Source organism: Plecotus auritus (genome assembly GCF_963455305.1).
Source record: "Plecotus auritus genome assembly, chromosome: 9".
Taxonomy (NCBI): Eukaryota; Metazoa; Chordata; class Mammalia; order Chiroptera; family Vespertilionidae; genus Plecotus; species Plecotus auritus.
In genome coordinates, this window is record NC_137783.1 from 76,247,031 (window position 1) to 76,263,442 (window position 16,412).

Here is a 16,412-nt window from a genome sequence, read left to right on the forward strand (position 1 = left end):
CAGGGCCAAGGAGGGACCGCGGGAGGGCTCCAGGGCATATCTGGCCCATCTCGCCCAGTCCTGATCGGCCATATCCCAGCAGCAAGCTAACCTACCAGTCGGAACATCTACCCTGTGGTGATCAGTGTGTATCATAGCGACTGGTCAAACGGTCCAACTGTCAGACACTTGGCATATTAGGCTTTTATATCTATATATATAAAAGACTAATATGCAAAGTGTCCCCTTGGGCGTTTGACCGGGAGAACAGGAGCTCAATCACTCACTATGATGTGTGCTGACCACCAGGGAATGGTGCAGAACATGACAGGTGACCAGAGGCGGCAGCAGGGTGCTGAGGGAGTGAGGAAAGGAGGAGGCGGGAAGTCGGGGGGAACTATGTGGTGGAGGTGCACGGGTGGCAAGGGAAGGAGGAGGCAGGGAGGCAGGGAGCCTGATCAGCCTTGATCGCCAGCCAGGCCTAGGGACCCTACCCATACACGAATTTTTTGCACTGGGCCTCTAGTATATAGATAAGTGGCATACAGTTCACTTTAAAGTGTACATTTCAGTGGTTTTTAGTATATTCAGAGTTGTGCAACCAGCACCACAGTCAATTTTAGAACATTTTCATTATCCCAAAAAGAAACCCTTTAAGCAGCTCACCCCTACCCCCATTTCTTTTCTCCTCCATCCCCAGCCCTAAGCAACCACTAGGCTATAGTAAGTCCAGTTTCTGCAGCTTTGAGCAAAATGACGTGTAAGGAAACCAGTTTTACCTGAGGCTAGTTGATATACATGAGTTAACTTCCTACTGGCATCTCACCAACATAATAACAAAATGGTGTTGAACAAAACTATGTTATTCAAGGACTTGCTGTACCTTCTATCTTCTATACATCTGATAACTCTGGGCATTTCATATAAGTGAAATCATATAATATTTTACCTATTGTGTCTGGCTTCTTTTATTTAACATACTAATGGCCCGGTGCACGAAATTCATGCACATTAAAAGGGAATTAGACAAAATATTTTAATATTGCTGTTTTCTCTTTCTCTATAATAGAAGTGTCAGAGATGAAAGAAATTTAGTAAAATGTATATGAAAATCTTCTTCCTGTCAGAGTCTGGGGCGCGCTGCAGGACCCAGAGTCAAGTCTCCACCCACCCATGTGCACCTCAAAATTGCGCAAGACCCAGACCAGGCCGGCCCCACCATCCTCAAACCCCGCCAGGCGGGGGGGTGCAGCCTCAGGTCCCCTGGCCTGGCACCAGGCAGGGGGCACAGCCTCAGGTCCCCCCTCAAGCCCTGCCAGGTGGAGGGGTGCAGCCTCAGGTTCCCCGCCCCGGCCCAGCACCACACAGCCACAGGTTCCTACTGATCACTCCTTATAGCTTGTTACGGGAACCCTGCCTCCACTATGGGTGCAGCCATCTTGTGATGGCGTTATGACTTGAGAGTCAATTTGCATATTACCTCTTTATTATATAGGATTGATTTCAAGGTTCATCCATGTTGTATTATGGATCAGTACTTGATTCCTTGTTATTGATGAACTAACTAGAGGCCCAGTGCACAAAATTTGTGCACAGGTACGATCCCTAGGCCTGGCCTGCGATCAGGGCCATCTTCCCCAGATGCCTGCAGCTGGCCCTGCCCCCAACCACCCCCAGGTCCCCATTCGCCATCAGGTGATCAGTGCCTGACAGCTGGGGGAAGGGACCGAGAGGTCAGCTGTTCCTGCCCACTCGCTGGCCCCGTCCCTGCCGCAGGTGGCCATCAGGCAATCAGAGCCTGCTGGCCAGGGAAAGGGACCAAGAGGTGGTCAGTGCACCTCATAGTGACTGGTCTAGTGGTCATTCTGGTCGTTCTGTTGTTAGGGTCAATTTGCATATTACCCTTTTATTATATAGGATTATTATATAGGATAGAGGCCTAGTGCACAGGTGGGGGCCAACTGGCCTGCCCTGAAGAGGGCAGGGCCAGTCAGGGTGAGGGGCTGTGGGGTTTATAGGCCAGCCCCGCCCCTGATCAGGGTGGGGGTCCCCACTGAGGGTGGGGCTGGCCTGGGCGAGGGGCCATGGGCAATTTGCAGGCCGGCCACACCCCTGGCTTTGTCAGAAAGGACGTTCAGAAGACATCCAGTCCATCCAGTTTCATTAGCATATTACCCTTTTATTAGTATAGACCTGTGGCCCAATGCACAGATTCATGCACCAGTGGTGTCCCTCGGCGTGGCCTGCGGGGATCGGGCCAAAACCGGCAATCCAACGCCACCTGCCGCTCCTGCCTGCCACTCCCGCTCATCCCGGCTCTGCTGTGCCTGCTGTGGCTCGCGCCCAGTCAGTCCCGATAGGGAGAGGCTCACACCGCCGTAGTGGCACTTGCCAGCCATGAGCCCTGCATCTGGCACCCGTCAGTCAGCTGAGTGGCACTCCCACTGTGGGAGTGCACTGACCACCAGGGGACAGCTCCTGCATTGAGCATCTGCCCCCTGGTGGTCAGTGTGCATCATAGTGACTGGTCTACCGGTTGTTTGGTCGCTTAGGCTTTTATATACTATACAGATAATATACCATCGTATGGCTATTCCACATTTTATTTATCCATCAGTTGATGGGCATTTTAATTGTTTCTACTTTTTGACTATTGTGAATAGTGCTGCTGTGAACATTTGTGTACAAGTTTTTCCATGAACTTATGTTTGCTGTCCTCCTGGGATCATACGGTAACTGTATGTTTTATCTTTTGAGGAACTGCTAGACCGTCTTTCAAAGTAGTTGTACCATCTTACATTCCTACCAGCTGTGTATGAGGGCTCTGATTTTTTTACACTTTCACCAACACTTGTTATTATCTTTGTTATTACCTTCATCATTTCATAAAGCTGTCCTCTCCTGTTTTGCTCATCGCTCCTCTTCCTGTCCCTGCAGCTCTAGCAATGGTAATTAATGGCTGTCCACTGTTGCTAGCCTGGGTTCTGTAACATTCCTATTGGTTTCCCTAAGTCCTGCCCTCACCTTGTACATAGTCCCTTTATTAAACTCTCCTCATTATCATGTTAGCATGATGATAGCCATCTGTTATGTGCTGGGACCCTGAGTGATGTGAGCAAGGACCAGTTACTTCTCATAACCATTGGACTCCGCTTTCTGTGTTAGCGAAAGACTGCTTGCTACGGAGTTGTATGTGAACAGCAGCTATCTGTCATTACAGGCTTATATAAAACTTGGGGACTACCAGAAGGCACTAGTGGACTGTGACTGGGCTCTGAAGGTAAGAAGGTGCTTCCTTTTCCACAGGGTGGAGTGGGATTGGTTTGGGCCAGAGGCTTCAATCCTGAAGTGAGTAAAAGGCATCTGCCAATGTGTGGTGGTGGGCAAGGGTAGAGATACTGCCATCAGAGCCTCAGTTTCCTCGCCTAGAAAACAGCTAGAATAGCATTGTCTTGAGGGTTAGGACAATGTACATAAAATACCTACTCTTAGTAAGTGTTCCAGAGAGGCTGATGTTTATATTGGTTTTCCAGTGTTCAGTGCAGTGGGCATCCTCAGCTGTTGTGTCAGCAGACACGTTGCTTCCCATGACGGTGGTCATGCCTCCTCCTTTCTCTCCAGCCAGTGGGAGCTTGCTTCCGCAGCACCATTCTTCACCATCGGTCTGTGCTTTTCCCTCCAGCCCTAAGCATTTGGAAATGTATGCCAGCATCCTCTCTTTGTAGCGGATTAATCAGAAGAAAGAATTCCTGTTGTTCAGCCTGGATGCTAGTCAGGTAGTAGCATAATACTGTGCTTGGCATTTCCTCCAAAATCTGCCAAAATAGACAATAAAAGGTGGGGACTATTAGGGAAAATATTGGAAGGGCTTTTAAAAGATAAATGTCATGAGCACCTCTTAGAGACATTATTTCAGATACTAAATAGTTAAATAGCCCTTAATCCATATTCCCCTAAATTACTCTGTCATGGGGGCTTTAAACAACCAAGACCAGTGCTTCTCATACTTCCTCGCCAACATGCTGCCAACGGAATGAGCATGAGCCCCTGGAGGGTCTAGAGGCAGAGAGCATTAAATTGCTTTTTGGAGATGTTTTTAATCTTAAAAATCCGTGTGAATTTTGCATTGCACTCCATACAATTTATCTGTATGTCTTAATGTATTCATATTATTTTAAATAACAAAATCAAGCACAATTGAAGTGCCAGGAGAACGTACCAGACTTATCTTGGGACTTGATTCCCTGAACAGCATCCTGACCGCAGCTGAATGGGCACATTGCCCAAGCAGGAGCACACTGTGCTGCCGTGTGCTGGCCACACACCGTGCTTCCTGTTGCGAGGTAGGCCAGGAGACGGGAGTAGAGTGCAAGTTCACCTTTGCTACGGTTTATGAAACTTCAGGAATCCTCCCAAGCCCTTAATCCATATTCCCCTAAATTACTCTGTCATGGGGGCTTTAAATTCTGTGTGCTTGACTTCTTCCTCCCCTAGAGCATGTGGTAGCGACTCGGCCATGTGGGGCCCCATAGCTCCAGCACAGGCCACCAGCCTGCTTTGTCACTCCACTGGGTCATGATTCTTTTCCTACCATCATCTGTAAGAGAAGAGAGATGTCCTAACAATTAGAGCAAAACCCAGCATTGGCTGCTTGCTGGCCTTGAGCTGTCGCATTTGAGCCTCACGTCATTCTATTCTATTGTCTTCAGTACCACTGTTATCCTTATTTTTCTGGCATGGAAATTGGGCCTCTGAGATTAGTGAAGTAACCTGCACAGGACCACACAGCGGATGTCGGTCTAACAGTACACTGTGCTCTGAACCATCTACCAAAACGCCTCTTCACAAGAACTTTGAACCCACAGCCCCTGGCCAGGGGTCTCACTCCCTTCTGTGGAAGAAATGGCATCGCCTCTTGGGGCTCCCAGGAATATCTTTTCTGATCTGAAAAGAACCAAAGCGGTAGTCACACTGTCTCGGACTCAGGATAATACACTGGTCTTATCCCAAATGTTGATCAAAACACAATGTAATTAACAGTGACACCCAGGCTAGAGCCGGCCCAGCAGAGCTGACATTAGAAGATGCTGACACTCAGCAGCCAGCCTTGTTAAAGGCCCAGCAAGGCTTCCAGTTGAAGAGTTGGGGTAAACATTTGGAGGAATGGAGAAAAATGTAAAGGGGTTCTGAAACCTAACAGTGGTTAGCACTACATCAAAGCCGTGAACTAAAAAGCTTCACTCTCTTTAAAAGCACTGCATCAATAGTGAAGGCCAGTGCGCTCCACTACTAATAGTATTAGTACATGCATGCCGGGTGAGTGTTTCTGCCAGGTCTGAATTGGCAGAGACAGGCCCAGGATGATATTTCAAGACTTACGTTCCTTGTCAGGGAAGATCAGGTAGCAAAGCCGGTTTTAGTTGGGGTCAGACTGTTGCTCTCTCAGCAGAACACTTCCTGCACAATAAAGCTCGTCTTCCTCACAGTAAACATGTCTTCCTACAATAAAACTCGTCTTCCTCCAAGGCAGGATTCCCTGCAAGGGGATATGAGCTCCCCCAAGATCATCCCTGTGATGCTCCACACATGATCGAAGCAGGAGGAGAAAATCCACTAGTAGCCCTTCGCTCAGTGAATGAGGAAGGTGTCCCAGCGACACTCCTTCCCGGTGACCCACAGTGGGCATGGGCCAGGCACTGGTCCTCTGGTTGTGACGGTTCTGTGGACATGTGGCTCTCATGAGCAGGGTGCTGCAGCTCCGCTTTCCCTTGGCCACGCCTTTCCCACTTCCTCAACCCCACCCTCTCAGTCCTTCAGGGTTCAGTCCTCAAAGCTCCTGTTTCCGCTCACGGTTCAACTCTCATCTCTGCAAGTGGGTCTCAGACCTACTTCCCCAGTGTGCGCCTCCCGGCTCCAGGGCTGCATGTCTCTGCCTCCTGCCAATTTCATCTGTTGGGCAGCATCTGAAACAAACTCTTCATCTTCCCTTCAGCCTACTAATGGCATATGATGTTTTCCAGACATAGGCATCCCAAAACTTTTGACATGACATTCTCCTTCCCTTAGCACTTATGGTTGGCTGATGCCGCTTTGACAGAGCTCTGGTATCTGCACTTTTCCTTTCACTCCCACTGTCACTAGGACATCAGATGTTAGCCCTCCTAAGTGATTGTTCTGGTCTCCTCCCTTATCTCCCTGCCTTTCCATCTGGTCAGTTCCGCCTCCAGACCAACTCTTCAACCACAGCCATGGATCAGTCATCCTCCTCGAGCCCAGCATTCAAGGCCTCCATGTGGAGACACTGTCTAGCTGACTCCCAGCCTAGTCTCCCCTCTGTCAGCACCTGCTCCAAGTTTTAGACTGTCCACTGCAGCTCCCTGTACTCTCTGACCTCAACCTTGCTCATCCCATTCCCTTCATCCTCTCTTCACCTCTCTGTACATTCAGGATCTAGCTCAGGTCCATCCTCCTGTGCTGCCCTTTGTTAGACTGTTTCTTCAGAGTACATCGCCTTCTACTGAGCTGCTAGAGCACTTTTCTGAAGGAGATTTGGCATCATTTTTGAGCCTTTGGTGCCTGGAATCAAATGGCCAGATTTTAAGTCCCAGCTCTTCCACTTGGCATCTATGTGACCTTTAACCCTTAGTTTCCTCATTTGTAAAATGAGGATAATAACTATATGTCATAGAGCTGTTTTAAAGTTTGTATGAAATAATTTATATGAACCATATGGAAGGGACTGTATGCAAATGCACTATTAGTACTATTATTACTGCCATTCACTCAGCAACAAGTCAGAAAACTATATTATGAAAATTCATGCCTCTATAAAGGGCTCTCCAATAACAATTATTGTTACCTCTTCTATTGTTATTTCACTTTTCTTTACATTTTTATCTCTTGTCCTGAAATGGGTTGCTATTGTAACTACAGCAGCAGCCTCAGATACCATCTCATGGGCACCATACTAGTGTTTGACAAGCATTTCCCCCTCACAACAACAGAGAGAGAGAGAGAGAGAGAGAGAGAGAGAGAGAGAGAGAGAGAGAGAGAGAGACTGTCTATAATTACCTTCATTTTCCACATGAGGACAATGAGCATCAGGAAAGTCAGGGGGCCTGGTCAACATCCCACTTCTGGTGAAAGCCACCCCAGGGGTTCACCCCAGACGTTTTAGACCCTGAGCCTCACTCTTTTTTTTTTTTTTTAATGTCTTTTTGTTTGCATGTTTTCTTGAGAGCCTCACTCTTAACCTCTTTAAATCTGACCCAGCCCAATGCCTTGTACATAAAGGGGATTCAATTACTTAATTAGGTGTTTTAAATGGCAGTTTATGTCTTTGTGCCACTCATTCCCTCTGGAATAATAATTAGGAGCAGGCAGGGGCAGGGCCCCTGTGCAAATAGTTGAGTCTCAGCCTCAGGTGTCAGTCCTGCCTTTTGAAGGGGGCATTCCTCCTGACCTTCAGTGATAAAAGGATAAGGTCCCGGTGTATGTACTGTGGTTAATTTCAGGGAAGGAACTTCCCAGGCCTAGATATAATGATAACCTCTGCTGCTTACACGGAATAAAGTGTCCTCTCATCTAACAAACCAGTTGTTCTCAGGCCTGGCTGCATTTACGTCACCTGGAAACTTTTAAAAAAATATTGATGCCTGAGCCCACCCCAAAGTACAGTGTAATTGATGTGGGGTTCAGCCTGGCCGATAGCCGTTTTATAAGTGTCCCAGGCAATTCCTATGTCCGGCCAAGCCCAGGAGCTCTTCCAAATAAGGTTTCTGGTTTCTTTCCTGACCGAGTGTCATTAAATGGAAATGCAAACTGACGGGCATCATTAATCAGTTTGCTAGAGAACTTTCTCATGTATCCTGGCTCCTTGCAGGCATCAGTTAGCTTGGTCCCAGATGCATGGGAGAGGGTTAGTTGTCCACTCTGGGAGCTGTCCTGAGAACAGAGCCTGGCCTCAACGGTTAGCTGGGCAGTCAGGGGGTGCCGGTGACCCCAACCTTCTGAGGCGTCTGACTAGTCATTCTCTTTCATGCAGTGTGATGAAAAATGCACAAAAGCTTATTTCCACATGGGCAAAGCCCACCTGGCTCTGAAGAACTACAGTGTGGTAAGTTCCTAAAAGAATGTAAGTGGCAGGTTTGATCGCAGCGATGCTTCCGATGGTCTGGAGGAGAACCTTGTTCCTCCAAGTTGATTAAATATTAACCCACCTCTTAGTATTTTCCAGGGTAAATCTTAAGCTCTTAGAGTAGGGAAGGATGTTAAGGGTCTTCTAGGGCAGCCCATGCTGTAGGAACCCCTCTGCAATATCTCACGGGTGTTCAGCCCTGGAGGAAGCATCTCTGGAGAGAAAGACAAAGGGAAAAAATGAAAACAAAAGGCACTTGTAACCTTATCACACAAAAGTAATCATGTTGGTATATCTTCACAATTTGCTGGTTTTTAGTAGATTCACAAGAGTTGTGAAACGATCACTACAATAAATTTTAGAATATTTGTTTCACTTCCCCCAAAGGCCCTATATTCAATAGCAGTCACTCCCTTTCGCTCCACCCACACCTCGGCCCTAGACAACCACTAATCTACTTCTGTCTCTATGCATTTGCCTAATCTAGGCTCTTCATCTAAGTAGAATTATACAGTATGTGGCCTTTTGTGGCTGGCCTCTTCGAGTTAGCATAATGTTTGCAAGGGTCATCCAAGCTGTGGTATCAGCACTTCATTCCTTTTATTGCTGAATATCCCATTGTATGGAGAGACCACACTGTAATGGGTTGTTTCCATTTGGGGCTATTGTGAACATCCATGTACAAGTTTTTGTGTGACATTTGATTACAATCCTCTTGATCAGCAGTTGCCAACCTTTCAGACCTCACGGACCACCGATTGGCGACTGCTATAAACAATACCTAGGAGGGAACTGCTGAGTCACATGATAACTGTTTAACTGTGGAAGAACTGCCCAGTGTTTTCCAAAGTGGAAAACACTTGATTCCCACCAGCAGTGTATGGTTTCAATTTCTCCACATCCTGGAGAAGTAAAAATACTTGTTGTTATCTGTCTTTTTTTATTATAGCCATCCTACTGGGTGTGAAATGGTATCTCATTGTGGTCTTGCATTTCCCTGATTTCTAATGATGTTGAGTATTTTTTTCATGTGCTTACTGGCCACTTGCTTATTTTCTTTGGAGAGATGTCTCTTCAGATCCTTTGCCATATTTATATTATGGATACAAGTCCCTTATCAAAAAACTTATTGGCAAATATTTCTATCACTCTTTGTGTTGTCTTTTCACTTTCTTGATGGTGTCCTTTGTGGTACAAAATTTTTCAATTTTTTAAAAAAGATATTTTTATTGATTTCAGAGAGGCAGGGAGAGGGAGTGAGAGATGGAAACATCAATGATGAGAGAGAATCATAGGTCGGCTGCCTCCTGCATGCCCCCCATTGGGGTTTGAGCCCACAACCGGGCATGTGCCCCGACCAGGAATCGAACTGTGACTTCCTGGTTCATAGGTCGATGCTAAACTACTGAGCCACAACTGCCGGGCAAAATTTTTAAATTTTGATGAAGTTTACCTATATTTTTTTGTTGTTGCTTTTGGTGTCATTGCCTAATCTAATATTTACTCCTATGTTTTCTTCTAAACATTTTGTGGCTTTAGCTCTTAAATTTAGATCTATGATCCAGTTTGAGTTGATTTTTGCATATGGTATGAGGAAGGGATCCAGCTTCACGCTTTTATATGTGCATATCCAATCATCCCAGCACCATCTTTTTGAAAAGACTATTCTGTCTACCACTCAATGATTTTGGCACCCTTGTCAAAAATCAGTTTATCATAAATGAATGGGTTTATTTCTGGACCCTCAATTTTATTCCATAGATCTATGTGTCTTTTCTTGTGCCTATACCACATTATCTTGATTCCTCTAGCTTTGTAGTAAATTTTGAAATTGGGAAACAGTCTTCTAACTTTGCTCTGCCTCTTCAAGATTATTTTAGCTATTTTGGGTCCCTTAATTACCAACAAATTTCAGAATCAGCTTGTTAATTTCCTCAAAGAAGCCAGGTGGACTTTTGATGGAGACAGCAGTGAATCTATAAATCAATTTGGGGAGTATTGCCATCTTAACAATAGTAAGTCTTTCAATCCATGAACATGGAATGTCTTTCCATTATAAGATACTAGTGACCCAGTGCATGGATTTGTGCACAATGAAAGGAAATTAATTAGAATGTGGCCGGTGGGGTGGGACTGGGCGAGACAGGCCAGACACACCTATAGCCAATCTCCCACAATCCCTCCCCAGTGTCTGCGGAGTGAGTGGGGTCCCTCCGGCAGGTGGGGTCCCTTGACCTGGCCTGCGGGGATTGGGTCGAAATCAGCTCTCCAACATCCCTTGAGGGGTCCCAGAGTACAAGAGGGCACTCTGCAAAGTTGCTGTTGTACAGGGTATGGAACGCAAATGCAAGTGTGCAGTAAATCAGATTTGGGGCCGACAGTGCCCAAGCAACAACATAACCCAGGGCCGAAGGTAAAATCACGCAGCCCCACAAGGAATTGGGTTCCCTCCTCTCTGGTTTTGTGGTGCATCACCCAAGAACTGCTGCTGCCAAGTCACTGCAGCTCGGCAGCTCCTGCATTGAGTGTCTGCCCCCTGGCAGTGTGTGTCATAGCGACTGGTTGGATGGTCTGACACTTAGCATATTAGCCTTTTATATAGATAGATTAGATTATTAAAGAAAATTATCTTTTAAAAAATATTTTCTTAGTTGCATCTTAATTATTACAATACAGTCTTAGTGTAATACTAGAGGCCCAGTGCACAAAATTCGTGCACGGGGTGGGGGAGGGTGCCTTCAGCCCAGCCTGCACCCTCTCGCAATCCGGGACCACTCAGGATATGTCCCGATCCCACAAGGATCCCTGTGGGATCGGGCCTAAACTGGCAGTCAGACATCTCTCTCACAGTCCGGGACCACTGGCTTCTGACTGCTCACCTGCCTGCCTGCCTGTTTGCCCCTAACCACTCGCCTGCCTGCTTCATTGACCTTAACTGCTTGCCTGCCTACCTGATCACCCCTAACCATTCTGCCTGCCTGCCTCATCACCCCTAACCACTCACCTGCCTGCCTGCCTGATTGCCCCTAACCACTTGCCTGCCTACCTGATCACCCCTAATTGCTCTCCTGCCTGCCTGATCACCCCTAGCTGCCTCTGCCTCAGCCCGTACTCCAGCAGCTTCATCTGGAATGACGCCCGGAATGATGCCCAGTCTAATTAGCATATTACGCTTTTATTATTATAGAAGGTTAATAATAGAGAAGAAAAAAAAGAAAATGTTAATTTCCCCTTCTCTACCAAATTTTATTCACTCATTTATTCATTTAATTATTTCACTCAGCAAATATGTATTGCATGCTTTCTATGTTCTAGGTACTGTCCTAGACAACAAGAATACAGCAATGAAGAAAACAAAAATCTTTGACTTAATAAGCTCATATTTTTAAAGTAGAGGTGGCCAGGAGACAGAAACCAAATAAGTAGATGTGTGGTGTGTTGGGTAGTGATAGTGTTATTGAAAAACGTAACCAGGAAGCAGCAAAGGTGTAGAGTGGTCAGGAAGAACCTTTCTAAAGGAAAGGAGGTAGTGAAGTAAAGAAGTGGATATATAAGTGGGGGAGTGGGCCAGGTGAAGAGATAGCCAGAATGGAGCAAGCAAGGAGAAGAGTGTTAAGAGATGAGGTCAGGCAGGTGATGGGGTGGGTGGGTGGGGGCCTGGTCCCCTAGGGCCTTGCAGGCTTTGGGGGGATCTTGGGTTTTACTTTGAGTGAGCTGGGAACCATTAGAATGTTTTCAGTAAAGGAGTGAAATGATCTGATTCATGTTTTAATGGCTCACTCTGCTATATTTGAGCTATTAAGTTGAGACTATATTTTGGCATGGTAATAAAGAACAGAACCAGTAATAAGGCTTTTGCAACAAATTATCCAAGTGAGGTGATGATGGTTTGTACCGGCTTGGTGATGATGGAGGTGATGAGAAGTGATGGGATTCTGGACGTATCGACAGGGAAGCAAGCATGAATTGCTGATAGATTAGATCTAGGGTTAGAAAGAAGTTGGGTTCAGTATCACTGTCCTAGTCCTTTGGGGCTGCTGTACCATAGACCGGGTAGCTTAAACCACAGACACTTATTTTTCACAGTCTGGAGTCTGGGAAGTCCAAGATCAAGACACCGCAGATTTGGTCTGCTTCATAGTTCAGAGCCAGCCAGAGAGTGAGCGAGCTCTCTGGGGTCTCTTTAGTAAGGACACTAATCTCGTTCTTGAGAGCCCTATCTTCATGACCTAATCACCTCCCACAGGCCCCACCTCCTAAGACATCCCCTTGAGGGTTTAGGTTTGAACATATGAATTTTTAGGGACACAAACATTTAGCCCATAGCAGTTACCGTGTTTGATGTGTATCCTCTATCCTGTGACACATTCTTTACTAACGTGATTTTTCTTCAGTTTATTTCTTAATCCTAATCTTCTAAACAAGCCTTGAGTCTTCAAGAGAGCTCAGAACTGTTTTGTGTTGTTTTTCCTGTGCTTTTTCTCTTGGTGCCCTCTGGACAGTTCTTGAAATTCCTGAGGACAGTACTGCCCTAAACCCAGCATCATGCCTCATGAACTAGAATCTTCCTTTTTCCAAAAACTTTCTGTCCAACACTTTACTCAGTGAGGGCCCCTCATTCAAGCTTTCAAGCTGACTCTATCTGCCCGGCTCTTTGCAGCCCTGTATCTTTAAGTAGGCATCTCTCGTTTTCTGTTCCCAATCTCTGTCAACAATGTCTCCAACTTTGTTTATTTCCTGACTCCCTTGGGCATATCTGACAGGCAGCCTCCTATTCTCACTCAGTGCAAATATCATATCTAAATTTCGTATTTACCCAGCCAGACATGATCCACAAGGATTTAGGAATGGAAATTTTCCATCACAGGCCATATGACAGCACTACTTTTTAAAAATAAATTTTGAAATAATACCCATTGCTTTGTAGACCCAGAGAAGCCTTAAAAAAAATGTCAGATGCATACTGTATTCACATGCCTGCATCTTGTGCTGGGAGCAGGAGGGACAAGAGGAAATAATGAAGCCAAGTCCTGTGATACCCAGTGTCTTTCTTATAATCACCTTTACCCGCTACCCACTTATCAAGGTCTTAATGTGTTTTTTTCCAGTCTAGAGAGTGTTTTCAGAAGATCTTAGAAATAAACCCCCAGCTGCAGACACAGGTGAAAGGTGAGAACGTTCCTGCTGATGGCCTGACCTCTGCTCTGGCCCTCGGCTGCCTTCGTGCCTTCTCTACTTGGCTGCAAAGCCCTGCCCTGCCTGCATCCCATCCTCTGTGTTAACAGGCTGCCTGCGCCTCTCTCCTCTGTTCTCCAACTCAGATCATTGCCTTCCTCCTTTGTACACATCCCCCTTTAGAGCCTTCTAGATAGGGAATTCTGTTTTGCATCCCCAAGATGTTTAAGGTTCTGGGTGCATACTGTACACTATTCCTAAAATTCTCCTTGCTGAAGATGAGTTTGTTATTTTAATGCATATGCCTCTCAGCGCCCCATCCTCACGGAGGTCACTCCTGTGTGGTAGCATCTATGCCAGGGTTGTTTTGTTTTCCTTCTTATTTTGCTAGATTACCTGGATCAAGTGGATCTTCGGGAAAAGGCAAACCTCCAGGAGAAGGAAGCCCAGAAACTGCTGGACTCGGGAAAGAGCACAGCCGTGACGACCAGGCATCTCCTGGGGACTCTCTCCAAGCCTGGCCAGAACCCCTTGTTCTACGCGGGGGGCATTGAGATCCTGACGGAGATGATGGAGGACTGTAAGCCAGAGACATGTGGCCTCGTGAATGTTGTCGTGTAAAGGGGCAGAGTTTAGAGGTCAGAGACTCCCTTCCTTCCACAAATACTTACTGAAGACCTAAAGTAACGTAGGTGGTAAAGGGGGTGCACAAGAAATATTCCCCCACCCCAGCTCCATCCTCTCCTCAGGGCATGCATACACTCAACATCCATGCAATAAACACCACACATGTACAGTACAACACAAAACACACAGCATGCCTTCATTCCGTGAACACTTACTGACACCACACACACACACACACAGCATGTACACACAACACATCACACCATATACTTATATCCACATAACATATACTGCATATATTCACCCCTCACACATGCTTCACACTTCCTAAACATATCCACACACCCTTTGCATACCCCACACAATACCCCATATACACCCTAACCACCCTGTCTGACCCCACACATCTCCCCCCAACCATAGAGAAATGGATTACTGGTGAGGTTCACCCCAGTTATACTTAATGGTTGCTTAGGAGCTGTAAACAGTTTCAAAGCCACCATCGGCTCCCCTGCTGATGAGCACCACACTGTTCTCTTTCACTAGTCCCTGTGCGCAGCCCTCCCGGTCCCTGTATGCAGCCGTCCCAGTCACTGTACGCAGCCCTCCTGGTCCCTGTATGCAGCCATCCCAGTCACTGTATGCAGCCGTCCCGGTCCTGTATGCAGCCATCCCGGTCCCTGTACGCAGCGGTCCCAGTTCCTGTACGCAGCTGTCCCGGTCACTGTACGCAGAAGCTCCTCTTCTCAGCCGGCATGGTGACAGCAGGACAGCAGGCGGTTCAGGAGTCTGATGTGGGCTTCTCTGACATTGTTTTAGGCACAGAGCGAACTTTATTCAGAACACACAATGGATTCAGTATCATCAGTGGGAATGACGTCATAAGAAGGTAGGAATGTTTGTAAAGACAGCCAGCGTCAACGCAAGGAAAGACCAGCATTTCTCATGAAAGCGGACACTAATGACACAGGCAGAGACCTCACTGGATGAGCCCCACAGCAGTCACTGTCGGTGGCCCCTGGCTAGTGCAGAGGTGCTATGTGCGCCCTGGAGCCGGAGCCTCAGGCAGTTTTAATTATGCCACAGTGACTGCAGAGAAGGCCCCAGAACTTCCCAGGGTCTCTCCAAGCACTTCAGAGTCAGAGAAATGACTGCGCTGCTGGTTTCCCACCAGCTGCAAGATTGCTATTCTGTCCCTTTGGGAATTTTGCTGATCATGTCAGGAAATGAGATCAGCTGGGTCCGGCTACTCATATAATTTCATCTGAAGAAAGACCCATATGATAGGAGGAGGTTTGCTGAATTTATTTTTATTTTATTTTGTTTTTCAGTTATTCTAGTGCAGTGGTCGGCAAACTGCGGCTCGCAAGCCACATGCGGCTCTTTGGCCCCTTGAGTGTGGCTCTTCAACAAAATATCATGCCCTGGGCAAGTCTGTTTTGAAGAAGTGGCGTAAGAAGAAGTTTAAGTTTAAAAAATTTGGCTCTCAAAAGAAATTTCAATCGTTGTACTGTTGATATTTGGCTCCGTTGGCTAATGAGTTTGCCGACCACTGTTCTAGTGTAATTCCTGAGGCTTAGGATGCTACTGTGGGGTGGAGTCACCAGCACATGTTTGCCTGCATGAGGAGGCCCATGTACCCCTAAGTCAGCAGTCACCAACCTTTCGGACCTCATGGACCGTGGACCACTGGTTGGTCACCGCTGCCCTAAGTGGTGTGCTGGCCACCGTGCATAGGTCATATGTGACCTTGGCCCTTGGCCCCTGGCCTAGCACCCTTGCTGCCTCCCTTCCCCAACCCAGCCTGCAGCCTGGCCTCCTCAGCCTACATTCTTGTCTGGAGCTCTCAGTCCAGTGCCTCTCGGTCCTTTGGTCCTGGTGACCTGCAGCTCTGGATTATAGAATCACTTCTCAACCCCATATTGTAGGCCTGTTGGCGAAATGAAACCAGCTGAAAGGAAGATGAAGACTGAGTTCCAGTTTTGACATTGTTCGCCCTTGTCCATTCCAGGTGCTTTTCCATGGCGGGAAAAGATGCAGCGGAAGAGACCCTGTGTGTGTCTGTTCTCAGGCTATGGCAAGCCGTGTGCAGGGGGAATGGTAAGCTCAGCCCATCACACCTCATCACCCTTAACAACCATTAATGCAGGAGCTGCATGAGCAGGAAAGTTCGTTCCTCCAGAGGCGGGGCCCTGGAGACTCGATGTCTGGACCTTCCCTCAGAAAAAAAGCACATGGATCAGAATCAAGGCCTGTACCCAGTTATGTCCCCGGCACGCTTGCAGTGCTTCCCCATGGCCGAGGCCACTGTCAGTGTGATGAGTGGTCTCATCACCCGGGCATTTGCCCTGCTCTCTGCAGACTCATGCCCTCTGCCCATGTGTTGGCAGTGGGGTGGCAGAACTTGTTCTTTCCTGACTGCCTAAAAATACTGGGGTTTTTGTTGACCATGGGACCCAGTTCAGCATCATGAGCTTTACAGTCTGCTGAGGTT

At 47.1% G+C, this 16,412-nt stretch overlaps 1 protein-coding gene across 5 annotated transcripts in view; it reads left to right on the top strand.

The window, feature by feature from the left end:
- The window catches only part of TTC12 (tetratricopeptide repeat domain 12), a 64,379-nt gene that overhangs the window by 22,507 nt on the left and 25,460 nt on the right, over positions 1-16,412 (top strand). For 3 of the 5 annotated variants that reach the window (XM_080641008.1, XM_080641011.1, XM_080641010.1), the window contains 6 exons: positions 3,200-3,259; positions 8,024-8,095; positions 13,225-13,285; positions 13,683-13,871; positions 14,738-14,807; positions 15,930-16,018. In XM_080641008.1, coding sequence (XP_080497134.1) covers positions 3,200-3,259; positions 8,024-8,095; positions 13,225-13,285; positions 13,683-13,871; positions 14,738-14,807; positions 15,930-16,018 — 541 coding nt within the window. The remainder of the gene's footprint in view (positions 1-3,199; positions 3,260-8,023; positions 8,096-13,224; positions 13,286-13,682; positions 13,872-14,737; positions 14,808-15,929; positions 16,019-16,412) is intronic. The other 2 variants (XM_080641009.1, XM_080641012.1) reach the window with 2 other exon arrangements.